The 24,097-nt window shown below is 37.3% G+C and overlaps 1 protein-coding gene across 4 annotated transcripts in view; it reads left to right on the forward strand.

The window, feature by feature from the left end:
* Nucleotides 1-24,097, forward strand: part of USP34 (ubiquitin specific peptidase 34) — a 242,422-nt gene that overhangs the window by 67,664 nt on the left and 150,661 nt on the right. For all 4 annotated transcript variants that reach the window (XM_081588454.1, XM_081588456.1, XM_081588457.1 and 1 more), the window contains exons 6-10: nt 4,649-4,716; nt 8,352-8,544; nt 10,076-10,137; nt 20,364-20,445; nt 20,530-20,622. In XM_081588454.1, the coding sequence (XP_081444580.1) occupies nt 4,649-4,716; nt 8,352-8,544; nt 10,076-10,137; nt 20,364-20,445; nt 20,530-20,622 (498 nt within the window). The remainder of the gene's footprint in view (nt 1-4,648; nt 4,717-8,351; nt 8,545-10,075; nt 10,138-20,363; nt 20,446-20,529; nt 20,623-24,097) is intronic.

Here is a 24,097-nt window from a genome sequence, read left to right on the forward strand (position 1 = left end):
AGGCTTTCACGTAGTCAATGAAGCTGAAGTAAATGTTAATCTCATACTCCCAATTTATCCCTCCCTCTCACCTTTCCCTTTGGTAACCATAAGTGTTCTATTTTGTACAGAAGTTGATTTGTATTATTTTTTTGGATTCCATGTATGAGTGATATCATACAGAATTTGTCTTTCTCTGCCTGACTTTCTTCACTATGTATGATAATGTCTGGGTCCATTCCCATATTGCTGCAAATTGCAAGTTTTTTTTTTTTTATGGTTTAGTAATATTCTATCATACACACACACACACACACACACACACACACACACACACACATATATATACACCCCACTTAATGGATCATAGTCTTGTGGCAAAGAGGCTTGTGTAAATCAATGAAGTTATGAGCCACACTCTGCAGGGCCACCCAAGATGGACGGATCATAGCGAAGAGTTCAAAGAAAATGTGGTCCATTGGAGAAGGAAACGGGAATCCACTCCAGTATTCTTGCCTGGAGAACCCCATGAACAGTGTGAAAAGGCAAAAAGATACGACACTGGAAGCTGAGCCCCCTAGGTTAGAATGTCCAATTATGCTACTTGGGAAGAGCAAAGGACAATTAACTAAGAGCTCAGAAAGAATGAAGGGGTTAGGTCAAAGCAGAAATGATGCTCACTTGTGGATGCGTCTGGTGGTGAAAGTAAAGTCTGATGCCGTGAAGAAGTATATTGCGTAGGAACCAGGAATGTTAGGTCCATGAATTAAGGTAAACTGGATGTGGTCAAGGAGGAATTGGCAAGATTGAACATTGACATCTTAGGAATTAGTGAACTGAAATGGATGGGAATGGTCAAATTTATTCAAATGACCATTATATCTACTGCTGTAGGTAACAATCTGTTGAAAGAAATGGAATAACCCTCATAGTCAATAAGAGTCCAAAATGCAGTACTTGGTTGCAGTCTCAAAAATGACAGAATGGTCTCAATTTGTTTCAAAGGCAAACCATTCAACATCACAGGAATCCAAGTCTGTACCACAACTACTGATGCTGAAGAAATTTAAGTTGACTGGTTCTGTGAAGACCTACAAGACCTTTTGGAACACACATCACAAAAAGGTGTCCTTTTTATCATAGGGATTAGGAAGTAGGATTAAAAGTAGAAAGTCAAGAGTTTAACAGGCAAGTTTGGCCTTGGAATACAAAATGAACAGGGCAGAGGCTGAGTTTTTGTCAAGAGAACATGCTGGTCATAGCAAAAACCCTTTTCCAACAACCCAAGAGACTCTACACATGGACATCACCAGATGGTCAGTACTAAAATTAGATTGATAATGTTACTTGCAGCCAAAGATGGAGAAGCTCAGTACAGTCAGCAAACACAAGACCTGGAGCTGACTGTGGCTCACATCATGGATTCCTTATAAAATTCAGGCTTAAATTGAAGAGAGTAGAGAAAATCCCTAGATTGTTGAGGTATGACCTAAATCAAATTCTTTATGATTATACAGTTGAGGTCACAAATAGATTCAAGGGACTAGATGTGATAGAGTACCTGAAGAACTATGGACGGAGGTTTGTAACATTGTACAGCAGGCAGTGACCAAAACCATCCCAAAGAAAAAAATGCAGGAAGGCTGTTTGTTTGAGCAGGCTTTACAAATAGCTTAGGAAAGAAGAGACGCCAAAAGCAAGGGAGAAAGGGAAAGATATACCCAACTAAATGCAGGGTTCCAGAGAATGGCAAGAAGAGATGAGAAGGCCTTCTTAAATGAACAATGCAAGGAAAGAGAGGAAAACAATTAGATGGGAAAAACTAGAGATGACTTCAAGAAGATTGGATATATCCAGGGTACATTTCATGCAAGGATGGGCCTGATAAAGGACAGAAATGGCAAAGACCTATCAGAAGCAGAAGAGATGAAGAGGAGGCAAGAATACACAGAACTATGCAAGAAGTTTTAATCACCTGGATAACAATGATGGTTTGGTCACTCACTTAGAGCCAGACATCCTGGAGAGTGAAATCAAGTGGGCCTGAGGAAGCATTACTATGAACGAAGATAGTGGGGGTGACAGATTCCAGCTGAGCTATTTCAAATCCTAAATGATTTTGTTAAAGTGCTGTTATCAAAGGAATTCCAGAAAAACACCTCCTTTTGCTTTATTAATTATGCTAAAGCCTTTGACTTGTGGATCACAACAAACCGTGGAAAAGTCTTAAAGATGGGAATAACAGACCACGTTACCTGTCTCCTGAGAAACCTGTATGAGGGTCAAGAAGCAACAGAACCAGACATGGAACAAAGGACTGGTTCAAAATTGGGAAAGGAATATGAAAAGGCTGTATATTGTCACTGTGCTTATTTAATTTCTGTGCAGAGTACATTATTCAAAATGCTGGGCTGGATGAATGACAAGCTGAAATCAAGATTGCCAGGAGAAATATCAACAATCTCAATATGCAGATATCATTCTAATGTCAGAAAGTAAAGAGTAACTAAAGAGCCTCTGATGAAGGTGCAAGAGAAGAATGAAAAAGGTGGCTTGAAATTCGCTTGTAAAAAAATCTAAGATCATGGTACCTGGTCCCATCACTTCATGGCAAATAGAAGGGGAAAAAGTGGAAGTGGAAACAAATTTTATCTTCTTGAGCTCCAGAATCACTGTGGCTGGGGACTAGTCCCATGAAATTGAAAGATGCTTGCTCCTGGGAAGGAAAGCTATGACAAACCTAGAGAGTGTATTAAAGAGCAGATATATTACTTTGCTAACAAAGGTTTGCATAGTCAAAGATATGGTTTTTCCAGTAGTCTCCAGGTGTAAGAGTTGGACAGGAAAGAAGGCTGAGCACTGAAGAATTGATGCTTTCAAATTGTGATGATGGAGAAGACCTTGGACAGCAAGAAGATCAAACCAGTCAATCCTAAGGGAGATCAACCCTGAATTTTCAATGGAAGGACTGATGCTGAAGCTGAAGCTCCAGTACTTTGGCCACCTGATGCAAAGAGCCAACTCATTGGAAAAGTCCCTGATACTGGAAAGATTTAAGGCAGAATGAGAAGGGCACAGCAAAGGATGAGATGATTCTATAGCCTCATCAACTCAGTGGACATGAATTTGAGCAAACTCGGGGAGATAATGGAGGATAGGGGAGCCTGGTGTGCTGCAATTCATGAGGTCACAAAGAGTTGTACTTAGCAACTGAACAACAGCAACAAATGTGTATACCTCATCTTCTTGATTCATTCATCTGTTGATGGACATTAGATTACTTCCGTGTCTTCACTATTGTGAATAGTGTTCCTGTGAACATTGGGGATGGATGTATCTTTTTGAATTAGAGTTTTTTTTTCTTTCTTTTTAGAATATATGCCTAGAATTGGGATTGCTGGATCATATGGTAACTCTATTTTTAGTTTTTATCAGAATCTCGAGACTTTTTCATTGTGGCTTCATCAATTTACATTGCCACCTATGCTGCAGGAAGGTTCCCTTTTCTCTCCACTCTCTCCACCGTTTGTTATCTGTAGTTTTTTTGATGATGGCCTTTCTGAATTATGTGAGGTGACAGCTCATTGTAATTTTGATTTTCATTAAGGATTGCTTTTACTCTTAATGGTGTATAATTTATAAGAAATTTTTTCCTTATGGTTAATATTTTCATTAATGGCTAAAAAATCTTATTCTCAGGTTATGAAGATATTTTTCCATTTTCTGGAAGTTTTGTTAATGTTATTTTGTCATTTTGACCTGTAATTCCATGGTAATTGACTGTGTGGTGTATGTGAGGGATTAGGATTCATTTTCTTTTTCATATAGACAACTGGTCCTATCACTATTTGTAGCGAAGACAGTTCTTTCCTCTTTGTTTTGCACCATCATTTTGTCATAAATCAAGTATCTTTATGTGTCTTCTTGAGCATGGTCTCAGATTTCTAGTATGTTCCATTTGTCTATTTGATTAGTCTTGTGCTGTTTTTCATACTATCTAATTTCTGCTTCTTTTTAAGAAGTCTTGTTATGCAGTAAAGCAAGTTCTACTTCCTTGTCATTTTTTAAAAAAATTTAAGGTATAATTGACATATAGGACTTTCCAGGTGGAACAGTGGTTAATAATCCATCTGCCAACACAGAAAACATGGGTTCAATCCCTGGTCAAGGAACTAAGATGCCACATGCCATGGGGAAACTCATCAGCACATTACAACCACTGAGCCTGTGTGCCACAACTAGTGAGAAGCTGGAGTGCTGCAACAAAAGATCCCCTGTGCCGCAACTAAGACCCAACATAGTGTAATAAATAAATATGTAATTTAAAAAAACTAAGATGATTTATGAAAAAATTATAAAGTTCTATTGTATTTGGGTTGCTACCATGCAAAGAGGTGTAGAATCGCAGGTAGTAAGATACGTCTTGGAGCGATGGTTCTCCCTGTTTATCAAGATACTGATAGTAATTCTTCAGGTTGATTTTAGGTATATGTATTAAAAATGTGTAGGTTAAATTACTTCTGTGTGTTCAGTCATATTTCTTAGTTTATCCTTTACAAAATAGATATTTAGGTTTTAGATGTAGCAAAATACTAAATGTTCTTGTTCTTGGAGACATGTATTTCACATACTCATTATACATTAATATTGCTTTTATGTTTCTTTATAGATTAGAATATGGCTGCATATCCCTGCTGTCATGCAGCACATTATTCCTTTTAGGACATACGTTATCAGGTAAGTTTATAAAACTTTTCTCCCCTTGTTGTCAATATAGTAATGTTTAATCTGTTTATAACATAGTACAGAATTATATTGTTTGAAAGTCCTTTGTATTCACGTTCTCCAGAGAAAATTTTAATTGACAATTTATATTTTTTTAACGAACATATGTAGGTTTATATTTAATGTTTACTTTTAAGCAATTCATGTTGGAATTTTTTTTTCCATGAGTATAAAGAATGAGAGATTAACAGTGGTTGCATGATATTCTGCTATATTTATTCAGTAATCAAATATATACTAAGTTTTATAGGCACTGGGAGTATAGCAGAGAAGAAAAATTACCTCCTTTTGTGTAGTCTGTGTACACGTTAAAAATAATAAGAGTCCATTAGAAAGTCATGAGTATCAGCTATTAAAAAGAATGCATTTGAATCAGTTCTAATGAGGTGGATGAAACTGGAGCCTATTATACAGAGTGAAGTAAGTCAGAAAGAAAAACACCAATATAGTATATTAACGCATATATATGGAATTTAGAAAGATGATAACGATGACCCTGTATGTGAGACAGCAAAAGAGACACAGAGATAAAGAACAGACTTTGGACTCTGTGGGAGAAGGCGAGGGTGGGATGATTTGAGAGAATAGCATTGAAATGTGTATATTACCATATGTGAAATATATCGCCAGTCCAGGTTCGATGCATGAGACAGGGTGCTCAGGGCTGGTGCACTGGGATGACCCTGAGGGATGGGATGGGGAAGGAGGTGGGAGGGGGTTTCAGGATGGGGAACAGATGTACACCTATGGCTGATTCATGTCAATGTATGGCAAAAACCACTACAATATTGTAAAGTAATTAGCCTCCAATTAAAATAAATAAATTGAAAAATAAAAAAGAAATTCATGAGTACTACAGAGAAAAATAATGGCAAGGGTGGATTGAGAGTTCTAGAAGGTGGGTCGCGATTAGTAACTGCGTATGGAGAAGGTCTCATTGAGGAGCAAGTGATAACTTGTGTTTTTTAAGTCCCCACCTACGAAGGAAACCTATGATGAAGATAGAGAAAGAATTGTATTGTTTAAATGTAGGATGTAAGCTGTTGGTGTTCTCAAATTGTGTTTCTTGATAATATTTAAGAGTTCTTTATAATTTTTCTTACTCTTGTATTTGCAAAAGTTTGAGTGCCTACTATTTTCCAGTTACTGTTTAAGTTACTGGAGAAAGTATCAGGAAAAGAATCAGATAATGCTGAATCCTGTGCAAGTAAAGATATAAGGTGATAGAGAATATGAGGCCTTTCAGAAAGGTGACATCTGAAGAACATGAATCTGCTCATCAGATATTAATTAGAAGGACATATTTCAGGTAGAAGGAACATAAAGGCATAGGCTTTGAAGTTGGAAAGAATATGACATTAAAAAACTAGAAGTAGATTGGTAGAGAATAGTGTACAGGGAAGTTCAATTATGATATGATTGATAAAATTATTTAGGACCTTCAAGCTGTTGCAAGGAATTTAAATTTACTTTTAGCAGTGGGGTCTATTGAAGGGTTTTAAGTAGATGAATCCTGATGGTTTTTTTTTTTTTTAATTGCTTAGTTTTCTAAAAAGATTTGGTTATTTTGTTTATGGCTGTGCTGGGTCTTCACTGCTCCAAGCCCGTGGGCTGTGTCCAGTTGCAGAGAGTAGGGGCTTCTCTTGTTGCAGAGCACAGGCTCCAGGTGCACAGGCTTCAGTAGTTGTGGCACACAGGGCTCAGTTGCCCTGTGGCATGAGATCGTCCTGGACCAAGGATTGAAAGTGTGTCCACTGCATTGGCAGATGAATTCTTAACCACTGGATCACCAGGGAAGCCCTTATAGTGGTTTTTAAAAAATCAGGTTGGCCTTTCAGTTGCTCGGAAATTGCCTTATAAATTATAGGAGGGTTGAAGGAGAAGCTGGGAGACCAACTAAAAAGTTAATGCAATAGTCCTGGAAAGAAGTGATGGATACTTGTACAAGGATTGTTGATAAGCAATAAACTTGTACAAGGTTATTGTTATGTTTTGCAGATTCATTGGATATAGTTGAGAATAAAAGCAACAAGATTGGTGATTGTGGAGTTTAAGAAAAGGGGTAGCATAGTGGATGACACTTAACCCTCTTCTCCTTGATTCCTCTTTTTGCAGTTGGTATCATTAACTGAGATGGGAAAGACTGGGAGAGTTTAAAGACTTCATTTTTACATGCCTGTAGGACATTTAAGTGACAGTAGAAAATTGGGAGTATAAGCATGTAATTTAGAACAACAGCATTAATTTAGGAGTTGTCAGCATAAAGATGGAGAAGGAAATGGCAACCCACTCCAGTATTCTTGCCTGGAGAATCCCAGGGACGGCGGAGCCTGGTGGGCTGCCGTCTGTGGGGTTGCACAGAGTCGGACACGACTGAAGTGACTTAGCAGCAGCAGCAGCATAAAGAATCACTCTTAGAATCTTCTGGAGTAAATGAACTCATCTAGGGAGAGAATGTAGAAAGAGAATAGAAGTGAATCTAGGAGGGAAGCCTGTATCAGGTTGCTTTTGCTGTGTAAGAAAACACCCAGCACTAGTAGCTTAAAATAACAACCATTGGTTAGCTCTTCCGATCGGTGTTGACTTGGCTGGACCTGTATGCTCTAGGATAGATAACTTCATTTGTTTGTCTTGTGGTTGGCAGGTGGATTAGTCTCGGGTGGAGAGAGGTGCTCATATATATTTTGGCAGTTGCCTGGACGTTATTTGGGGCATTAGCCATGTGTCTCTCATCCAGTAGGCTTTCCTGAGTCCATTTTCTTGGTGGTTGAAGAGTTTCCAGCAATAGAGGGCAAGCCCAAATGCTTTTTAAGCTTCTGCTGTGTGCCATCTCTTTGTGCCATTGGCCAAAGGTACTCTCATGGCAAAGTTCAGGGACAAGGAAGTAGAGAAATGACACTTTTGATAGGAAGAGTGGCGAAGTCACGTTGCAGACACATAAAGCAGTCACACTGCTGTATGAAGTGATGGGAGGGATATGGGGTCTTTTTGCAATCTATTATGAGCCCTGAGGAGCAGTAATGTTGAAAGGTTGGGTAGAGGAGGAGGAACCAACCAAATAATATAGGTAGGGCCTGAGAGGAAAACCAGTGGATTGTGATTTTTGAAACGGAAATAATGCTGTTTAAAATGTACACATTTTGAAGGATTTTGGCTGTGTCAGGAAGTAGATATATTGTTTGTATGAAGTTAACTGAAACTTACTAAAAACAAGAGCTATATACATGACAGGTATTAGAGAATAGAAAGCTTTACTGGAGGTGCGGGTACGGAATCTGATGTTAAACGACTTGTCTCTGTGTAGTTTCTTCCTCCCTCCCTCTCTCCGCCCACCTTCTATGTTGTGTTAGACTTTGCAGTTTTTGATTCATGTTGAACTCTCAGCAAAGGACACGTTGCCACAGGTCACAGTCCTTGAAGCATCACCTAGAAATAGTTTAAATTGGGGATATTAATCCCAGGATGTCAGGTTCTACTGTATTAAACATTTCGAAGTTAGGAAGCAAAGGAATATTATTGAATTTTTAAGTGGGATTAAGAAATAGTTTGCAAGTTTTTGTGTATGTTGTATTTCTGAATCATTTCAGGTATTTATGCAAGCTCTCTGATCAGGAGTTAAGGCAGAGTGCGGCTCGCAACATGGCTGACTTAATGTGGAGCACAGTGAAAGAACCATTGGACACGACGTTATGCTTTGATAAAGAAAGCCTAGATCTTGCATTTAAGTACTTTATGTCACCTACTTTGACTATGAGGTTGGCTGGACTAAGTCAGATAACTGTAAGCTATTTTTATTTTTGGTAATTTTTTGTTTGCCTTCTCAGGCTATCATTATCATCATCATAATACCTACTGCTTATGGAGCCATCTGTGCCATGCTCAGCATTGTGCTAAGGACTTTAGGTGCATTACTTTGTGTGGTCCTTACAAATCATTTCTTATGTTTTCTCTTCCCCTCTATTTTAAATGAGTAATAGAATTAAATAAAAGAGGCAGGGACTCAGAAGGATTTATACTTTAGGTCTTTTTGATTTCCAGGTCCAACTCCTTCAGTTTTTTATATATATACATACATACATATATATATATACATATATATATATATTTATTTATTTATTTATTTATTTATTTTTGGTAAATTTTCCCCCTTTTTTTAAAAAAAATTTATTATTATTTATTTCATTGTGGCAGATCTTAGTTGCAGCATGTGAGATCTAGTTCCCTGACCAGGAATTGAACCCAGGCCCCGTGCATTTGGAGCATGGAGTCTTAGCCACTGGACCACCAGGAAAGTCCTAGCTGTTCAGTTTTTTACATTTAGAAAGCAATGTTTTCAGGGAGAAAAAGAATTGAAGATAATAAGTAACTAATTCATTTTCAGGTAGAAGCCACAGATTTTTGGGCCATAGGCCAGATTTGACTAACAGAAACATTTGGTTTGCACAATAGCAAATACTGTTTTAAATAGTGAGAAATACATATTATTGGCTTCTCTCAGAGGGGCGGGTGGGAAGAAAGACCTGGTGTTCTTGAATCTGTCTTCTTGCATGACAGTTTGCTAGAGCTAAGTAGTTAGCTGCATTTTTCAGAATGGATGTGCTTACTCTGGTTTACAAAGGTCTGTATTAGATTTACTCCTTTATATTTACTACCTATTTTTATAGTGTGGTTATTCTGAAGTGGCTTGATTTTACCCATGTATTAGACTGTAAATGTAGAAAACAATGGCAGTTTCCCAAATCAAATCATAAAAGTATAGGTAGGTCTAGGAAGCCTTTCTCGAAATTCATTGGGCGTCCCAGGTGGCGCTAGTGGTAAAGAACCTGTCTGTCAACGCAGGGGATGTCAGAGACGGGGGTTTGGTGCCTGGATTGGGAAGATCCCCTGGAGGAGGGCATGGCAATCCACTCCAGTATTCTTGCCTGGAGAATCCCCATGGACAGAGGAGCCTGGCAGGCTACAATCCATGGGGTCGCAAAGAATCTGACACTACTGAAGCGACTTGGCATGCACGCAATGATACATTACTTGCTGCTTTGCATTAAATTTTTGTGATTCCCTTATTCAGCTTTTTTCTGACATTCTCAGTGAAATGAAGCCCAAGTATTGCTTGTGGAATGAATTCATGTTTAAAAATGATAAAGGAAATAGGCTAATTGGGAAGTATATATGTGTATCTGATGATCTTATATTTTATAATTTTGATCTGATTATTGCTTTCTGATCTACATATCAAATATATCAAACTGTTTCTTGCCAGTTGCTAACGTGCAAGAATAATTTTGGAAAAATATGTTTCTTTTCTGTATAGAATCAGCTTCACACCTTCAATGATGTGTGCAATAATGAATCATTGGTATCAGACACAGAAACGTAAGTAATATATGCATAAGTACACTATTTCAATGTGTAGCTGTTTATATGGTAAATATAACTGTGACTTTATTAGATTTGAAGTGTTCACTGGAAATATTTTGCCTTGTGGTATAGCCTTTAATAAGCTTTCAGAGGGATATGTTGCAACACTTAAAAAAAACATATAGTGTTATTTTTCACAAAATGCAATGGGAGACTATACAGGGAGAATTTAATAGTGAAGAATACGGTACTGATAGTTTTTGGAAACTGCACTTGATGCAGGAAAAGCTCTCATTTAACACATTTTTTGGGGGGAGAAACCAAGTTCATGATGCTCATGTATGAAAAGAAGTAGTTTTTATAACTTAACAGCTGTTTAAAGTACTTAGAAATGCTTATTTTTTCTAATATTCTATTTAGTTGTCCATCCAGTATAGAAATCATTTTTTAAAATCTCAGTTGGGTAGTAATATTTTCTGCTTTAACAGAGTTCGTTAGTTTTATTTTTGCTGTGCCACTGCACGGTTTGCACAATCTTAGTTCCCTGTGGTTGTTTAGTGGCTGAGTTGTGTTGGACTCTTTTCTGACCCCATGGACTATAGCCCACCAGACTCCTCTGTCCATGGCATTTCCCAGGCAAGAATACTGGAGTGGGTTGCCATTTCCTTCTCTGGTGGATTCTCCGGAACCTAGGGATTGAAGTCTCCTGCTTGGCAGGCAGATTCTTTACTTCTGAGCCACTGATTAGGGATCACACCCACACTCTTGGTCATGAAAGTGTGGAATCCTAACCACTGGATCGCCAGAGAATTCCCCAGAGTTACGTAGTTTTAAGGTGTTAGAAAATTAGTAATTAGATGAATGAGTCATATTTCTGGTTTACTGTAACTTTTATGCATTGATCTTAGTTCTGCTCTATGGAGCTAATTTCAGTTGAACCCATCCCTTCATGAGTTTGGAAACCAGAGACTATGCCTGTACTTTTTTTCCTCACATATTATGGTTATTGGATATATGGCCAGGCAGGTCATTCACTTTTGGCAACAGTCTTTGTCAGTTTAAGTCCCCTTAAAATGTGTGGCCCAGAATTGGTAGTAGCTTTATAAATTCTGGTTCATACTAGGAGTACTATTTCACACAGTCAAGATAGTAAATAGATTATATCCAGTGTATATTAAACTACATGACTGTATTTCCCTTTTGACACCTCAGTGCATCCCCTTGCACCCCTTCAGACTGCCTTTAAGAGAATTTTAAAATTGCCAATGAAGTAATTGCACCTATCCCTGCAAAAAGACAAAAATTAAAAGCCTTTGACTCACCAGTGCAGTAACCCCACATGTACAGGCTAGGTTTTTATGTTCCTGCGGATAGAGAGTAAGAAGGAAGTCCAGTAAAAGTGTGACGTTTATACATACTAAAGACATGCTTAAGAGGGAGGGGATTAAAAGTTTTGAGGAATAGTTAGTAGAAATATTTTAAGTTGGGAAGAGAAGAGTTTGTACAGTATGAAAAGATTGGAGCAAATACAAAAAGTGTGATAAACATTGTTGGAGCCTGTGAATTGTGTCTGTCTTTTTAAGCCGTTTTATTACGGTATAGATAATGCACATATAAAACTCACCTGTTTTTATAATAAATTTTAGCAAATTTACAGAATTGTGCAACTTACATCACAGTCCAATTGTAGAACATTTATATCACTTCAGAAAGATCCCTTTTGTCCATTTGTAGTCAGTTGTATCCCCCCCACCCCACGTGTACCATGGCATGTGGAATCTTACTTCCCTGGCCAGGAATTGCACTGATGCCCCCTGCAGTGGAAGCTCAGAGCCTTAGCCACTGGACTGCCAGGGAATTATGTCAATCTCCATTCTTTGTTTGTTTGTTTAAATTAATTTATTTTAATTGGAGGCTAATTACTTTACAATATTTAGTAGTTTTTGCCATACATTGACATGAATCAGCCATGGGTGTACATCTGTTCCCCACCCTGAAACCCCCTCCCACCTCCTTCCCCATTCCATCCCTCAGGGTCATCCCAGTGCATCAGCCCTGAGCACCCTGTCTCATGCATCGAGCCTGGACTGGCGATCTGTTTCACATATGATAATATACATGTTTCAATACTATTCTCTCAAATCATCCCACCCTCACCTTCTTCCACAGGGTCCAAAAGACTGTTCTTTATCTCTGTGTCTCTTTTGCTGTCTTGCATAAAGGGTCATTGTTACCATCTTTCTAAATTCCATATACATGGATTAATATACTGTATTGGTGTTTTTCTTTCTGACTTACTTCACTCTGTATAATAAGCTCCAGTTTCATCCACTTCATTAGAACCAATTCAAATGCATTCTTTTTAATGGCTGAGTAATATTCCATTGTGTATATGTACCACAGCTTTCTTATCCATTTGTCTGCGGATGGACATCTAGGTTGCTTCCATGTCCTGGCTATTGTAAACAGTGCTGCGATGAACATTGGGGTGCACGTGTCTCTTTCAATTCTGGTTTCCTCGGTGTGTATGCCCAGCAGTGGGTCAATCCCCATTCTTATCCCCAACCCCATTAATCTTTTTTGTCTATAGATTTGCCCATTTTGGGGATTTGCTGTAAATGGAATCATATGAGAGTGTTTATTTTCAATTGCCACCTTTCACTTACACTATTTATTTTGCAGTTCATTTATGTTGTCGTGTGAATCACTACTTCATTCCTTTTTATTGGTGAATAGTGTTACATTATGTAGCTTTATCACATTTTGTTTATTCTTTTCCCAAATTGATGGATATTTTGACCGTTTCTACTTTCAGTTAGTATGAATAATGCTACTTTAAACATTTGTGTACAAGTCTTTTTATTGACATATATTTTCATTTCTCTTGGTAGATATGTGGGAGTATGTATGATGAGCTGGTTTGTAAGGTCATTTTATGTTTAACTTTTAAAGAAGCTGTCAAAATGTTTCCAACATTCCTGTATTATATTTCCACTAGCAATATATGAAGGTTTCAGTTTTTCCCCAATCTCATCAACACTTGTTTTTACCTGTATTTTTTATTATAGCCATTATAGTGGGTGTTATGGCAACCCACTCCAGTACTCTTGCCTGGAAGATCCCATGGTTGGAGGAGCTTGGTAGGCTGCAGTCCTTGGGGTCACTAGGAGTTGGACACGACTGAGTGACTTCACTTTCATGCATTGGAGAAGGAAATGGCAACCCACTCCAGTGTTCTTGCCTAGAGAATCCCAGGGACGGCGGAGCCTGGTGGGCTGCTGTCTATGGGGTCGCATGGAGTCGGACACGACTGAAGCGACTTAGCAGCATCAGCAGCAGTGTCATTTCATTATGACTTTAATTTGTATTTGCCTAATTACCAGTGATATTGAGCATCTTTTTATATGGTTATTTGCCATTCTGTTTCTTCTTTGGTGAATTGTTTGTTCACTTTTTGGCCTAGTTTTTAGTTGGGTTATTTGTCTTGTTTTATAGATTTACATACAATCTATACCACAGAATGTTCATGTGTGCTTAAGAAGACTTTATTCAGCTGTTGTATAGAGTGTTCTATAGGTGTCTCTTAGGTCTAGTGAATTTGTAATGTTTGTTTTCCGTATCCTTGTTGACTTTTTATCTACTTGTTCCAGTCTATTATTAAAAGTAGGGCATTGACGTCTCTGACTTCAATTTATCCTCATTTTGTGGATTGTTTTTATTAATTTGCCTGTATACTGCAGTTTATTCATAACCCCCAAATCAGTACTTGTGGTTCTTCACAGTCTTGCCGAAATGCACAGAGCAGTAAGAAAGTCTCCCAACATGCACATTCCCAGCTGAAGTCATATAAGGTGATGCTCTGTTTTCTTGTTTTAGCACTGGTTCAGAAAGGACCAGGGGATGTAAGTGGTCGGAGGCCATGCAGTATAGTGCAAGAAGCTGTGACTCTGGGCCAGTTGGAGGGATATGAGTCTCATGTCTAGTACTTGATATTGGGGCAGTAGTCATGTGTGGATATGAGAGTTGGACTATAAAGAAAGCCGAGCACCGAAGAATTGATGTTTTCTGAACTGTGGTGTTGGAGAAGATTCTTGAGAGTCCCTTGGACTGCAAGGAGATCCAACCAGGCCATCCTGAATGAAAGGAAATCAGTCCTGAATGTTCATTGGAAGGACTGATGCTGAAGCTGAAACTCCAATACTTTGGCCATCTGATGCGAATAACTGACTCATTGGAAAAGACCCTGATGCTGGGAAAGATTGAAGTCAGGAGGAGAAGGGGTCGAGAGAGAATGAGATGGTTGGATGGCATCACCGACCCCGTGGACATGAGTTTGAGTAAACTCCCAGAGTTGGTGATGGACAGGGAGGCCTGGTGTGCTGCAATCTATGGGGTTGCAAAGAGTTGGACATGACTGAGCAGCTGAACTGAACTGAGCCATGTCACTGAACACTTCTGAAGCTCATTTTCTCTTTTGTAAAACAGAAAATAGAATCTGAAAAGAAGTTCTTTTATTTAGAATTTGATATTCAAGAGTTCAATATGAGTTTCTGCAAAGATTTTATAGGATTCAGTTGCCACGAGTAAAAAACGAGAATTGACTGTATTTATTTGTTTTTTCAGTTCTATGGTGAAATAGAATATACAGTGGAATACTATTCACCCATAAAAAGAATGAAATTTTGCCATTTACGGTAACATGGATGGACCTTGAGAGCATTATACTAAATGAAATAAGTCAGAAAGATATCATATGGTCTCATTTATATACAGACTTTAAAAACCAAAACCCCTAAGCTCAAAGATAGAATATATTGGTAGTTGTCAGAGGTGTGGAGGTCAGAGGAGGGCAGAAGAGGTGAGGGGAGGGCAGAAGAGGTGAGGGAGGTCAAAAGGTATAAATGTCTAGTTATGAAATAAGTTATGGTAGTGGTAATGTATAGCATGGTGGCTATAGTTAATAATATTGTATTGCATATTTGAAAATTGTTAGGAGAGTAGATCTTAAAAGTCCTCATCACAAAGAAAGAAAAAGTTTTGTAACACTATCATAGTGGATGTTAACTAGACTTACTATAACAATCATTTAGCTGTATATACAAATGTTGAATCATCATGTGCATTTGGAACTAATAATGTTATTTCTCAGTTATACCTCAATTATAAAAGGTTTTTAGAAAAAGAGGATTGAAGAAAACAACATGGTAACACTTAAATGAGAGCCATGTCTCTCTTTCTAGAGGGAATGGGGAAGGGGAAGAATGTTGATGAACTTTTTATGATGACAGTTTTACATAAAGGGAAAAGCCTCCCTTGCATTGTTCTGACTGAAGTGGAAACTTCAAAACAAATATGAGTTTTGTGAAACAATATTTCTTTGAAGAAGTTCTGCAAATGAATTGTAGACCAGATTGTGTACTTAATGTTATTATATGAGATTTGCATTTAATCAAAGTCCGTGTCTTCTTTCAGTCAGTCTAACCAACGAGTCACAGTATTGCACTGAGTCATTCTTCTAAAGAGAACCCACTCTAGGAAGCACTTGATGCTAATAACATGTTCTTTTTATTCATTAAAGCAGTGGGTAATAGTAATCTAAAAAAAATATTCAGGGGTTCAGTATTAGCTAACTCAGTGCAGTGACATTGTAAGGTACAACTACTAAGGGTGATGAGAATTGGGTGTATTTCTTTTTCTCTCTCAGTTTTTGTTGGTTTTGGCTGCGTGTACTTTAGGACATTTTGTTGGGTACACTCTATTTATAGTTACTATGTTATGTTGATAATTTCATCCTTTCATCATCCTAAAATGTCGCTGTTTGTCTCTTTAAAACAATATTTGGCCTAGTTCATTTCGTTTGATGTTAGTATAGCCAGTGTAACTTTATTATGTTTACTCTTTTTCCATCCTCTTACTTTCAACCTGTTTGTATTTTTGATCTAACATACATCTCTTGATGATAGCATTTGGTTGGATTGGAAAAAAAATCCACTCTTAACAGTACTCCCTTATGATTGTATTATTTAATTCAGTCACTATATACTTGGATTTATGCCTGCCATTTTGCTTTTGGTTTTTTTATGTCTTAATTAAAAATTTTTTTCTGTTTCTCCTTTACTGCCTTATTTTGCAGTATATATAGTAGTATAGTTGTCTCTTGGTATGTATTGGGAATTGGTTCTAGACCACCTGAGGATACCAAAATGTAAGTGTTATGTAAATAGTTGTCAGCATCTGGCAAATTCAACTTTTGCCTTTTGGAACTTCCTGGAATTTTTGTAAGAAATATTTCTGATCTTCTTTTGTTTGCATCTATGGATGCAGAATTCATGAATACAGAGAGCCAACTGTATACCATTTTAATTCTATTTTTTTATACTTTAGATATTAGTGGTTGCTTTATGGGTTACAGTATGCATCTTTATTACTGTCTACTTCAGATTAATAACAATTCTAATAAAATATAGGAACAGAGCTTCAGTATAGCTCTATTTTCTGATAAAAAGTCTGCTGCTGATCTTATTGTAGTTCTTGTGTACGTGTTTATTTTTTTTTGCTGTTTTTAAGATTTTTCTGTTGGTCTTTGGCTTTTAAGAATTTGACTGTGGTGTCTCTGGGCATTGATATCCTTGTGTTTATCTTTGTTGGAGTTTATTGTGGTTCTTGAATGTGTAGATGAATATTTTTCTTCAAATTTGGAATGTTTGACCATAATTTCTTCAAATTTTCTTTCTGCTCCCCTTAGTCCTTATGGGAGTCCCAGTTGTGTGTATGTTTCCAGGGTCCTGTATGGTGGTTATTGATAATGTTGTCCAATTTTACACTTACTTCCAATGTTTCTCAAGAAACTGAAAGAATTATTTTTAGTTGTTGAACTATCTTTTTCTCTGTTAAAGAAATCATAGAGTTGATTTGTGGATCATAGCTTCTGTCAGTCTACTCAGAAATAGGTAAAATGTACCACTAGTAGTTTTATTTTAATGTTTTACCCTTTGAGGCCATATGTCTAATTCATACCTTCTTTAAAAAAATATTTATAATAATTTTTAAATTAAAAATAAGTCTTTTGTGGATAAACAAGAAAAGGAATTGTTCATTTCTTCCCAGTTTTTCTGGGTATAATTTATGTTGCTGAAAAATCTTGGAATTTTTTCACTACACATCCTATTTTGAAACCTATTTTCTTCTACCCATAGTATACAGAACACTACTTTTTTCATTAGGTGTTCTTCTGTGGTAACCATTTAAAATTTTTTAAAAGAATTAATCTGAAAGGGCCTGGATCAATTAAAGTGAATCAGCAATTAATAACTTTCCAAAACAAGTACCAGGCCCAGATGGGTTCACTAGTAAATTTAACCAAATATTTAAGGAAGAAATTACACCAGTTCTCTATAGTTTCTTTCAGAAGATAGAAGGAAGCCTTACTCATTGAGGCCAGCGATACCCTAATAGCAAAACCAGACAAAGACATTACAAGAAAAGGAAACTACAGACCAGTATTTCTCATGAACAAACATATAAAAACCCTTAGAAAATATTAGCAAATTGAATCCAACAAGTTATAAAAAGAATGATACACCGTAACCAAGTGAGATTTATGTCAGGTATTCAAGGCTGGTGCAGCATTTCAAAGTCAATTAATGTAAAGTCAAAATTTGACAAAGTCAGACTTTACCATTCATGGTAAAAACTCTCAGTAAATTAAACACAGACGGGAACTTAATCAACCTGATAAAGGACATCTGCAAAACCTCCTACTGCTAACACCATACTTAATGACATGAAGGTCAAAGTTTTTCCACTAAGATCAGGAACAAAGAAAGGTTATCCCTTCTCACCACTGCTTTTCAGTATTGTATTGGAAGGTTTGGAGGACTGACATTACCCACCTTCAACAGTTACTCTAAATTTACAGTGATCAAGACAGTGCAGTTTTGGTGATAGAATAGATCAGTGGAACAGAATACAGTGCTCAGAAATAGGCCCATATAAATATAGTCAGCTGATATTTGACAAAGGTGCCAAGACAGTACAATGTAGCAGAGATAGAATTTCCAGAAAAAAGTACTGAAACAATTGGACAACCATGTGGAAAAAAAAAATCTAGATCTAGATCTCACACTTTTTACAAAACTTAATTCAAAATAAATCACACGCCTAAACACAGGATGCAAAACTAGAAAACTCCTAAAAGATAATATAGGAAAAAACCTAAATGACCTAGGCTATGGTGATGACCTTTTGAATACAACACCATGATCCATGAATTGATAAGCTGGACTTCTTTAAAAAACTAATGGTCTGCGAAAGACAGTGTCAAGAGAATGAGAAGACAAGCTATAGACAGGGGAAGACATTTGCAAAAGACATCTGATAAAGAATTGTTATCCAAAATATACAAAGAACTCTTAAAAATTTAACAGTAAGAAAATGAACAACCAGATTAAAAATATGCTGACTTTAGCAGACAACTACACCAAGGAAGATATACGGATAGCACGTGAGCACAAGCATACATCAGGGAAATGCAAATCAAAACAACGATGAGATTCTACTACACACCTATTGGAATAGTCAAAATCCACAACACTGATAACACCAGATGCTGACAAAGAGTAAAGCAGCAGGAACACTCATTCATCACTGGTGGGAATGCAAGAAGGTACAGCTACTTTGGAAGACAGTTTCATGGTTTCTTACAAAACTCAGTGTAACCATATGATCCAGCAGTCTTGTTCCCTGGCATTTACCCAAAGAATTTGAAAACTTATATCCACACAAAAACTTGCACATGGGTGCTTATAGGAGCTTTAATCTTAATTGCCCAAACTTGAAAGAAACTAATGGGTTAATGACAATGAAGGAAAATGGATAATGCTGAGTGGAATAAATCTGAATTATAAAAGGTAACATACTGTATCTTCTTTTTACATGAAATTCTGGAAAATGAAAACTAATAACAAAGCAGATCACTGATTGTCTGGGCAGTGGGGTTGGGAGCTGAGAAAAGATAAAGTGGCATAAAGAAACTTTTTGGGTTAATGTGTTTGTTAGCTTGACAGTGCTAATGAATTCATAGATGTATATGTAAGCTTAAGTTCACTGAACTGTATACTTTAAATATGTTCAGTTTATTATGTTTCACACATATCTTAAAGCTGTAAAAGACACGTTAACTGATAAACTGACACTGTGTTATTGTTGGGCTTCCCTGGTGACTCAGTCAGTAAAGAATCTGCCTATAGTGCAGGAGACCCGGGTTCGATCCTTGGGTTGAGGAGATCCCCTGGAGAAGAGAGTGGCTACCCACTCCAATATTCTTGCCTGGAGAATTCCATGGATAGAGGAACTTGGCCGGCTACATAATAGTTAAATTTCTGTGCCAGTGATTTATTACTCTAAAACAGAATTGATAGCTCTTTTCCAGAAATGAAGGAAAATCTAAAACTGTTTAGAAATAAAAAGTTCACATTTTGAAATGAAGGGTGAATTGTTTATGATAAGTGTAGCCAAGTGTTCTGAACAGTCAGCTGATACCCGACTCTTTAGTAGAACCTTTTCGAGTATCAGGCAGGGGAGTTACAGTTTGGCTTGGAGATTCTTCTTTTTTCCCCCTACCCTTTGGTAACCTACTTTTATGATATCTACTCATAGTGGCTCGTGCTTGATCCCGCAGTCGTGTCTGACTTGTTGTGACTCCATGGACTTTGTAGCCCACCAGGCTTCTCTGTCCATGGGATTTCCCAGGCAAGAATAATGGAGTGGATTGCCATTTCCTTCTCCAGGGGAATCTTCCCAACCCAGGGATTGAATCAGCATCTCCTGCATTGGCAGGCGATGAGCCACCAGGGAAGCCCAGCCATAGCGGACATACGGGAAAACCTTCCCTGAATGCTTCAGTGCCTACTGTGGAAATACGGGAAGGCGATCTTTGAATCAGAAAATGCATCGCTTTCTGGGTGTTACCCTTGGTATTCTCCCCTACGTACCTGGTATTAGTTAGCCTAACTTTTCAGAATTTTTTTTGTTTGTTCATAAATTTAGGTAGTAATAGCATTTCTTGATTTCTGTTTCAGTTACTCTTTGTAGTACTATTAACAGTCAATTGTATATAGTCACTTCTTTATAATTTGTATGTGAGCGGTTTTGGGTTTTCACCTGAGTCTGCTTTTAGACATGGGACAGAATGATACTAATAGTTTTTGAAATGTATAAACTGTTTTTTTATTTGACTTTAGGTCCATTGCAAAAGAACTTGCAGACTGGCTTATAAGCAACAATGTGGTAGAGCATATATTTGGACCAAATTTACATATTGAGGTTTGTGGACTTTTATCTGACTTATCTGCTCTATTAAGAGAGAAAGTTTTTAAAAATTAACTATAATAAAGTTTTCTTTCCCAGATTATCAAACAGTGCCAAGTGATTTTGAATTTTTTGGCAGCTGAAGGGCGACTGAGTACTCAGCATATTGACTGCATTTGGGCTGCTGCACAGGTAATATCAACAGCTTACATTTATTAAATACTTCCTTATTATATGTTCTAAGTGCTTACTCCCTTATAAGGTGAATTCTGTTATCATTTTGTAGCTAAAGAAACCAAGACATGGGAAAAATTGGGGATCAGATCTGTGAATCCATGTCTTATCTTACTACACAAGTGGTATAATTAAGGAAGTGAGAGCTAGTCAGAGGTTCTTGGTTTATTAAGAGACATTTTCCTATTACTGTCATTTATACAATCAATGCTTCTGTCCTGAACATTGTATTCTTATGTTTCTTTTCTATTATACTATCTTCTTTTTTAATTTAATTTTTGAATAGGCTCATATCCATACAGTTTAAATTTCAAAAAATTGATATCTTTTCAAAAAAAGATGTGCTGTACATTTTCCCCTTTCTACCAGTCTCTCATGCATGCAATTCCTTACCTCTCAGGTGCATCATAAATTTTCTGTATAAATTTCTAATTGTAAACAGTAAACATTTTTCTTTCCTTGTTCTCTTTTCCACAGATGTATCATACTAAATGGATGTGGTTTTTTTTCACTTAACATTTTGTCCTGGAGATTATTATTCCATATAAGTAACATAAAGGACTTAATTTTTTAAGGACTGGATAGTGTTTCATTATATGCATGTACCATAGTTTATTTAACCAATTCTTGTTCATGGGCACTATCTTTTTCTAATCTTTTCCATTACAAACAATGCCACAACAGGTAACCTATTAACAGTCATTTCATCCAAGTGCAAAACCATTATGTAGGATAAATTCCTACTTGTAAGTAGAATTGTTAACATTAAAGTTTATGTGTGGTTTACTTATGGTAGCTCATGGTGTGATAGTGCCACCTTGACTTTTTGCTGTTGTTTAGTTGCTAAGTTGGGTCTCACTCTTTGCAATCCCATGGACTGCAGCACACCAGGCTTCCCTCTCCTCTGTCTCCCAGAGTTTGCTCAAATACATGCATGTTCATTGAGTTGGTGATGCTATCTAATCATCTCATCCTCTGCCACCCTTTTCTCCTTTTGTCTTTAATCTTTCGCAGCATCAAGGTCTTTTCCAGTGAGTTGGCTCTTCCCGACAAGTGGTCAAAGTATTGGAGCTTCAACTTCAGCATCATTCCTTATCTTTTCACCTTTAAGTGAAAGGAATTGTCCTTATCCTTATCCTCCTCAATTAGTTGTATTTTTAAACTCCTTTTTGTTTGCTAAACTAGTGAGTGAAAAGTGTTATCATTGATGTTTTAAATTTGGATTTCTTTAGTGTGAATCAGGTTGAAAATCTTGTGTTTTAAGAATCCTTTTTGTTTCCTTTTTTGGGAATATTTATATTCTTTGCCATTTATCAGTTGCTTTACTTTTTCTTTGTAGGAGGTCTTTATACATCAATGAAATTGGACATTTTGTCTTTTAGCAGTTATGACTACATTCTGCTTTGATGTCTACTTGCTTAATTCAGGTGGTTTTTGCAGTTGAGTTTCAAGTATGTGGTTTCAGCCTTGTGGTTGAAGTTTTTGTGGCCTGTGGCTTTTGTGTTATGGTTTGAAATGCATTTCAAGATTACAACAAAATTCACCTGTAGTTCCTTTCTGTACATTTTGTTTCAATTTTGTTTTTTAATCTTCTATCCAATAGGAATTTATCATATACATACCCAGTATTTCCTCTCCCAATTTTTGGTTGTGTTGTTGTCCCCATTCCATTTGTTCAGTAATTCTCACTGATTTCAGACACTAGTTTTATCTTGACTGGGTCAATTTCTGAACTTTGTAGACTGACCTATTTGTGTATATAGTCATGATCTGTATACAAGGGATTGGCAAAGTTATAGCCTGTGGGCTGGAGACTTGATTTTGTAAACAGTTTGTTTGCCCCATAGCTTTGCCTGTTCATTTTCACATTGTCTGTGGCTGCTTCCACACTGCAGTGGCAGAGTACAGTATCGGTTACAGAGAATGTATCACTTGTAATCCTAAAATATTTACTGTGGTGCATCAAGAAAACATTTTGTTAGTCCCTGCTTTTATACTCATGTCTTTTCTTTTTTCACCTTGTGTCTGTGTAACATTTCTTAATATCTGGCAAAGCTGATCCTTTATATATTTTTTAAAGAATCTGGGTCTCATTTATTTTTCCATGTGAGTTTTAGCATAGACTTACTCTTTAAAAATATTATGTTCATTGTTACAATGATTATTTTGAAAAGTGCTGTCTTCTTATCCAAGTTGTGATGTGCCATTTGTTCTGTTTTGTGTCTTTCAGCATTTCAGAGTTACTTGTATATAGATTTTATCATATGTTAAGCTCATTCTTAAGGGTTTTAATTTTATATGTTCAGTTCAGTCACTCAGTCGTGTCCGACTCTTTGCAACCCATCAACGCCAGGCCTCCCTGTCCATCACCAACTCCCGGAGTCCACCCAAACCCATGTCCATCGAGTCGATGACGCCATCCAACCATCTCATCCTCTGTCGTCCCCTTCTCCTCCTGCCCTCAATCTTTCCCAGCATCAGGGTCTCTTCAAATGAGTCAGCTCTTCACATCAGGTGGCCAAAGTATTGGAGTTTTATCTTCAACATCAGTCCTTCCAATGAACACTCAGGACTGATCTCCTTTAGGATGGACTGATTGGATCTCCTTGCAGTCTAAGGGACTCTTAAGAGTCTTCTCCAACACCACAGTTCAAAAGCATCAATTCATTGGCACTCAGCTTTCTTTATGGTCCAGCTCTCACATCCATACATGACCACTGGAAAAACCATAGCCTTGACTAGATGGTCCTTTGTTGGCAAAGTAATATCTCTGCTTTTTAATATGCTGTCTAGGTTAGTCATAACTTTCCTTCCAAGGAGTAAGCGTCCTTTAATTTCATGGCAGCAGTCACAATCTGCAGTGATTTTGGAACCCAGAAAAATAAAGTCAGCTACTGTTTCCACTGTTTCCCCATCTATCTGCCATGAAGCGATGGGACCGGATGCCATGATCTTAGTTTTCTGAATGTTGAGCTTTAAGCCGACTTTTTCACTCTCCTCTTTCGCTTTAATTAAAAGTCTCTTTAGTTCTTCTTCACTTTCTGCCATATGGGTGGTGTCATCTGCATATCTGAGGTTATTGATATTTCTCCCGGCAATCTTGATTCCAGCTTGTGCTTCCTCCAGCCCAGCGTTTCTCATGAAGTACCCTGCATATATGTTAAATAAGCAGGGTGACAGTATACAGCCTTGATGTACTCCTTTTCCTATTCGGAACCAGTCAGTTGTTCCATGTCCAGTTCTAACTGTTGCTTCCTGACCTGCATACAGGTTTCTCAAGAGGCAGGTCAGATGGTCTGGTATTCCCATCTCTTTCAGAATTTTCCACAGTTTATTGTGATCCACACAGTCAAAGGCTTTGGCATAGTCAATAAAGCAGAAATAAATGTTTTTCTGAAACTCTCTTGCTTTTTTGATGATCTAGCGGATGTTG

The sequence above is a fragment of the Giraffa tippelskirchi genome, chromosome 4 (genome assembly GCF_054371585.1).
Source record: "Giraffa tippelskirchi isolate mGirTip1 chromosome 4, T2T-mGirTip1v1.2.pri, whole genome shotgun sequence".
Classification (NCBI taxonomy): domain Eukaryota; kingdom Metazoa; phylum Chordata; class Mammalia; order Artiodactyla; family Giraffidae; genus Giraffa; species Giraffa tippelskirchi.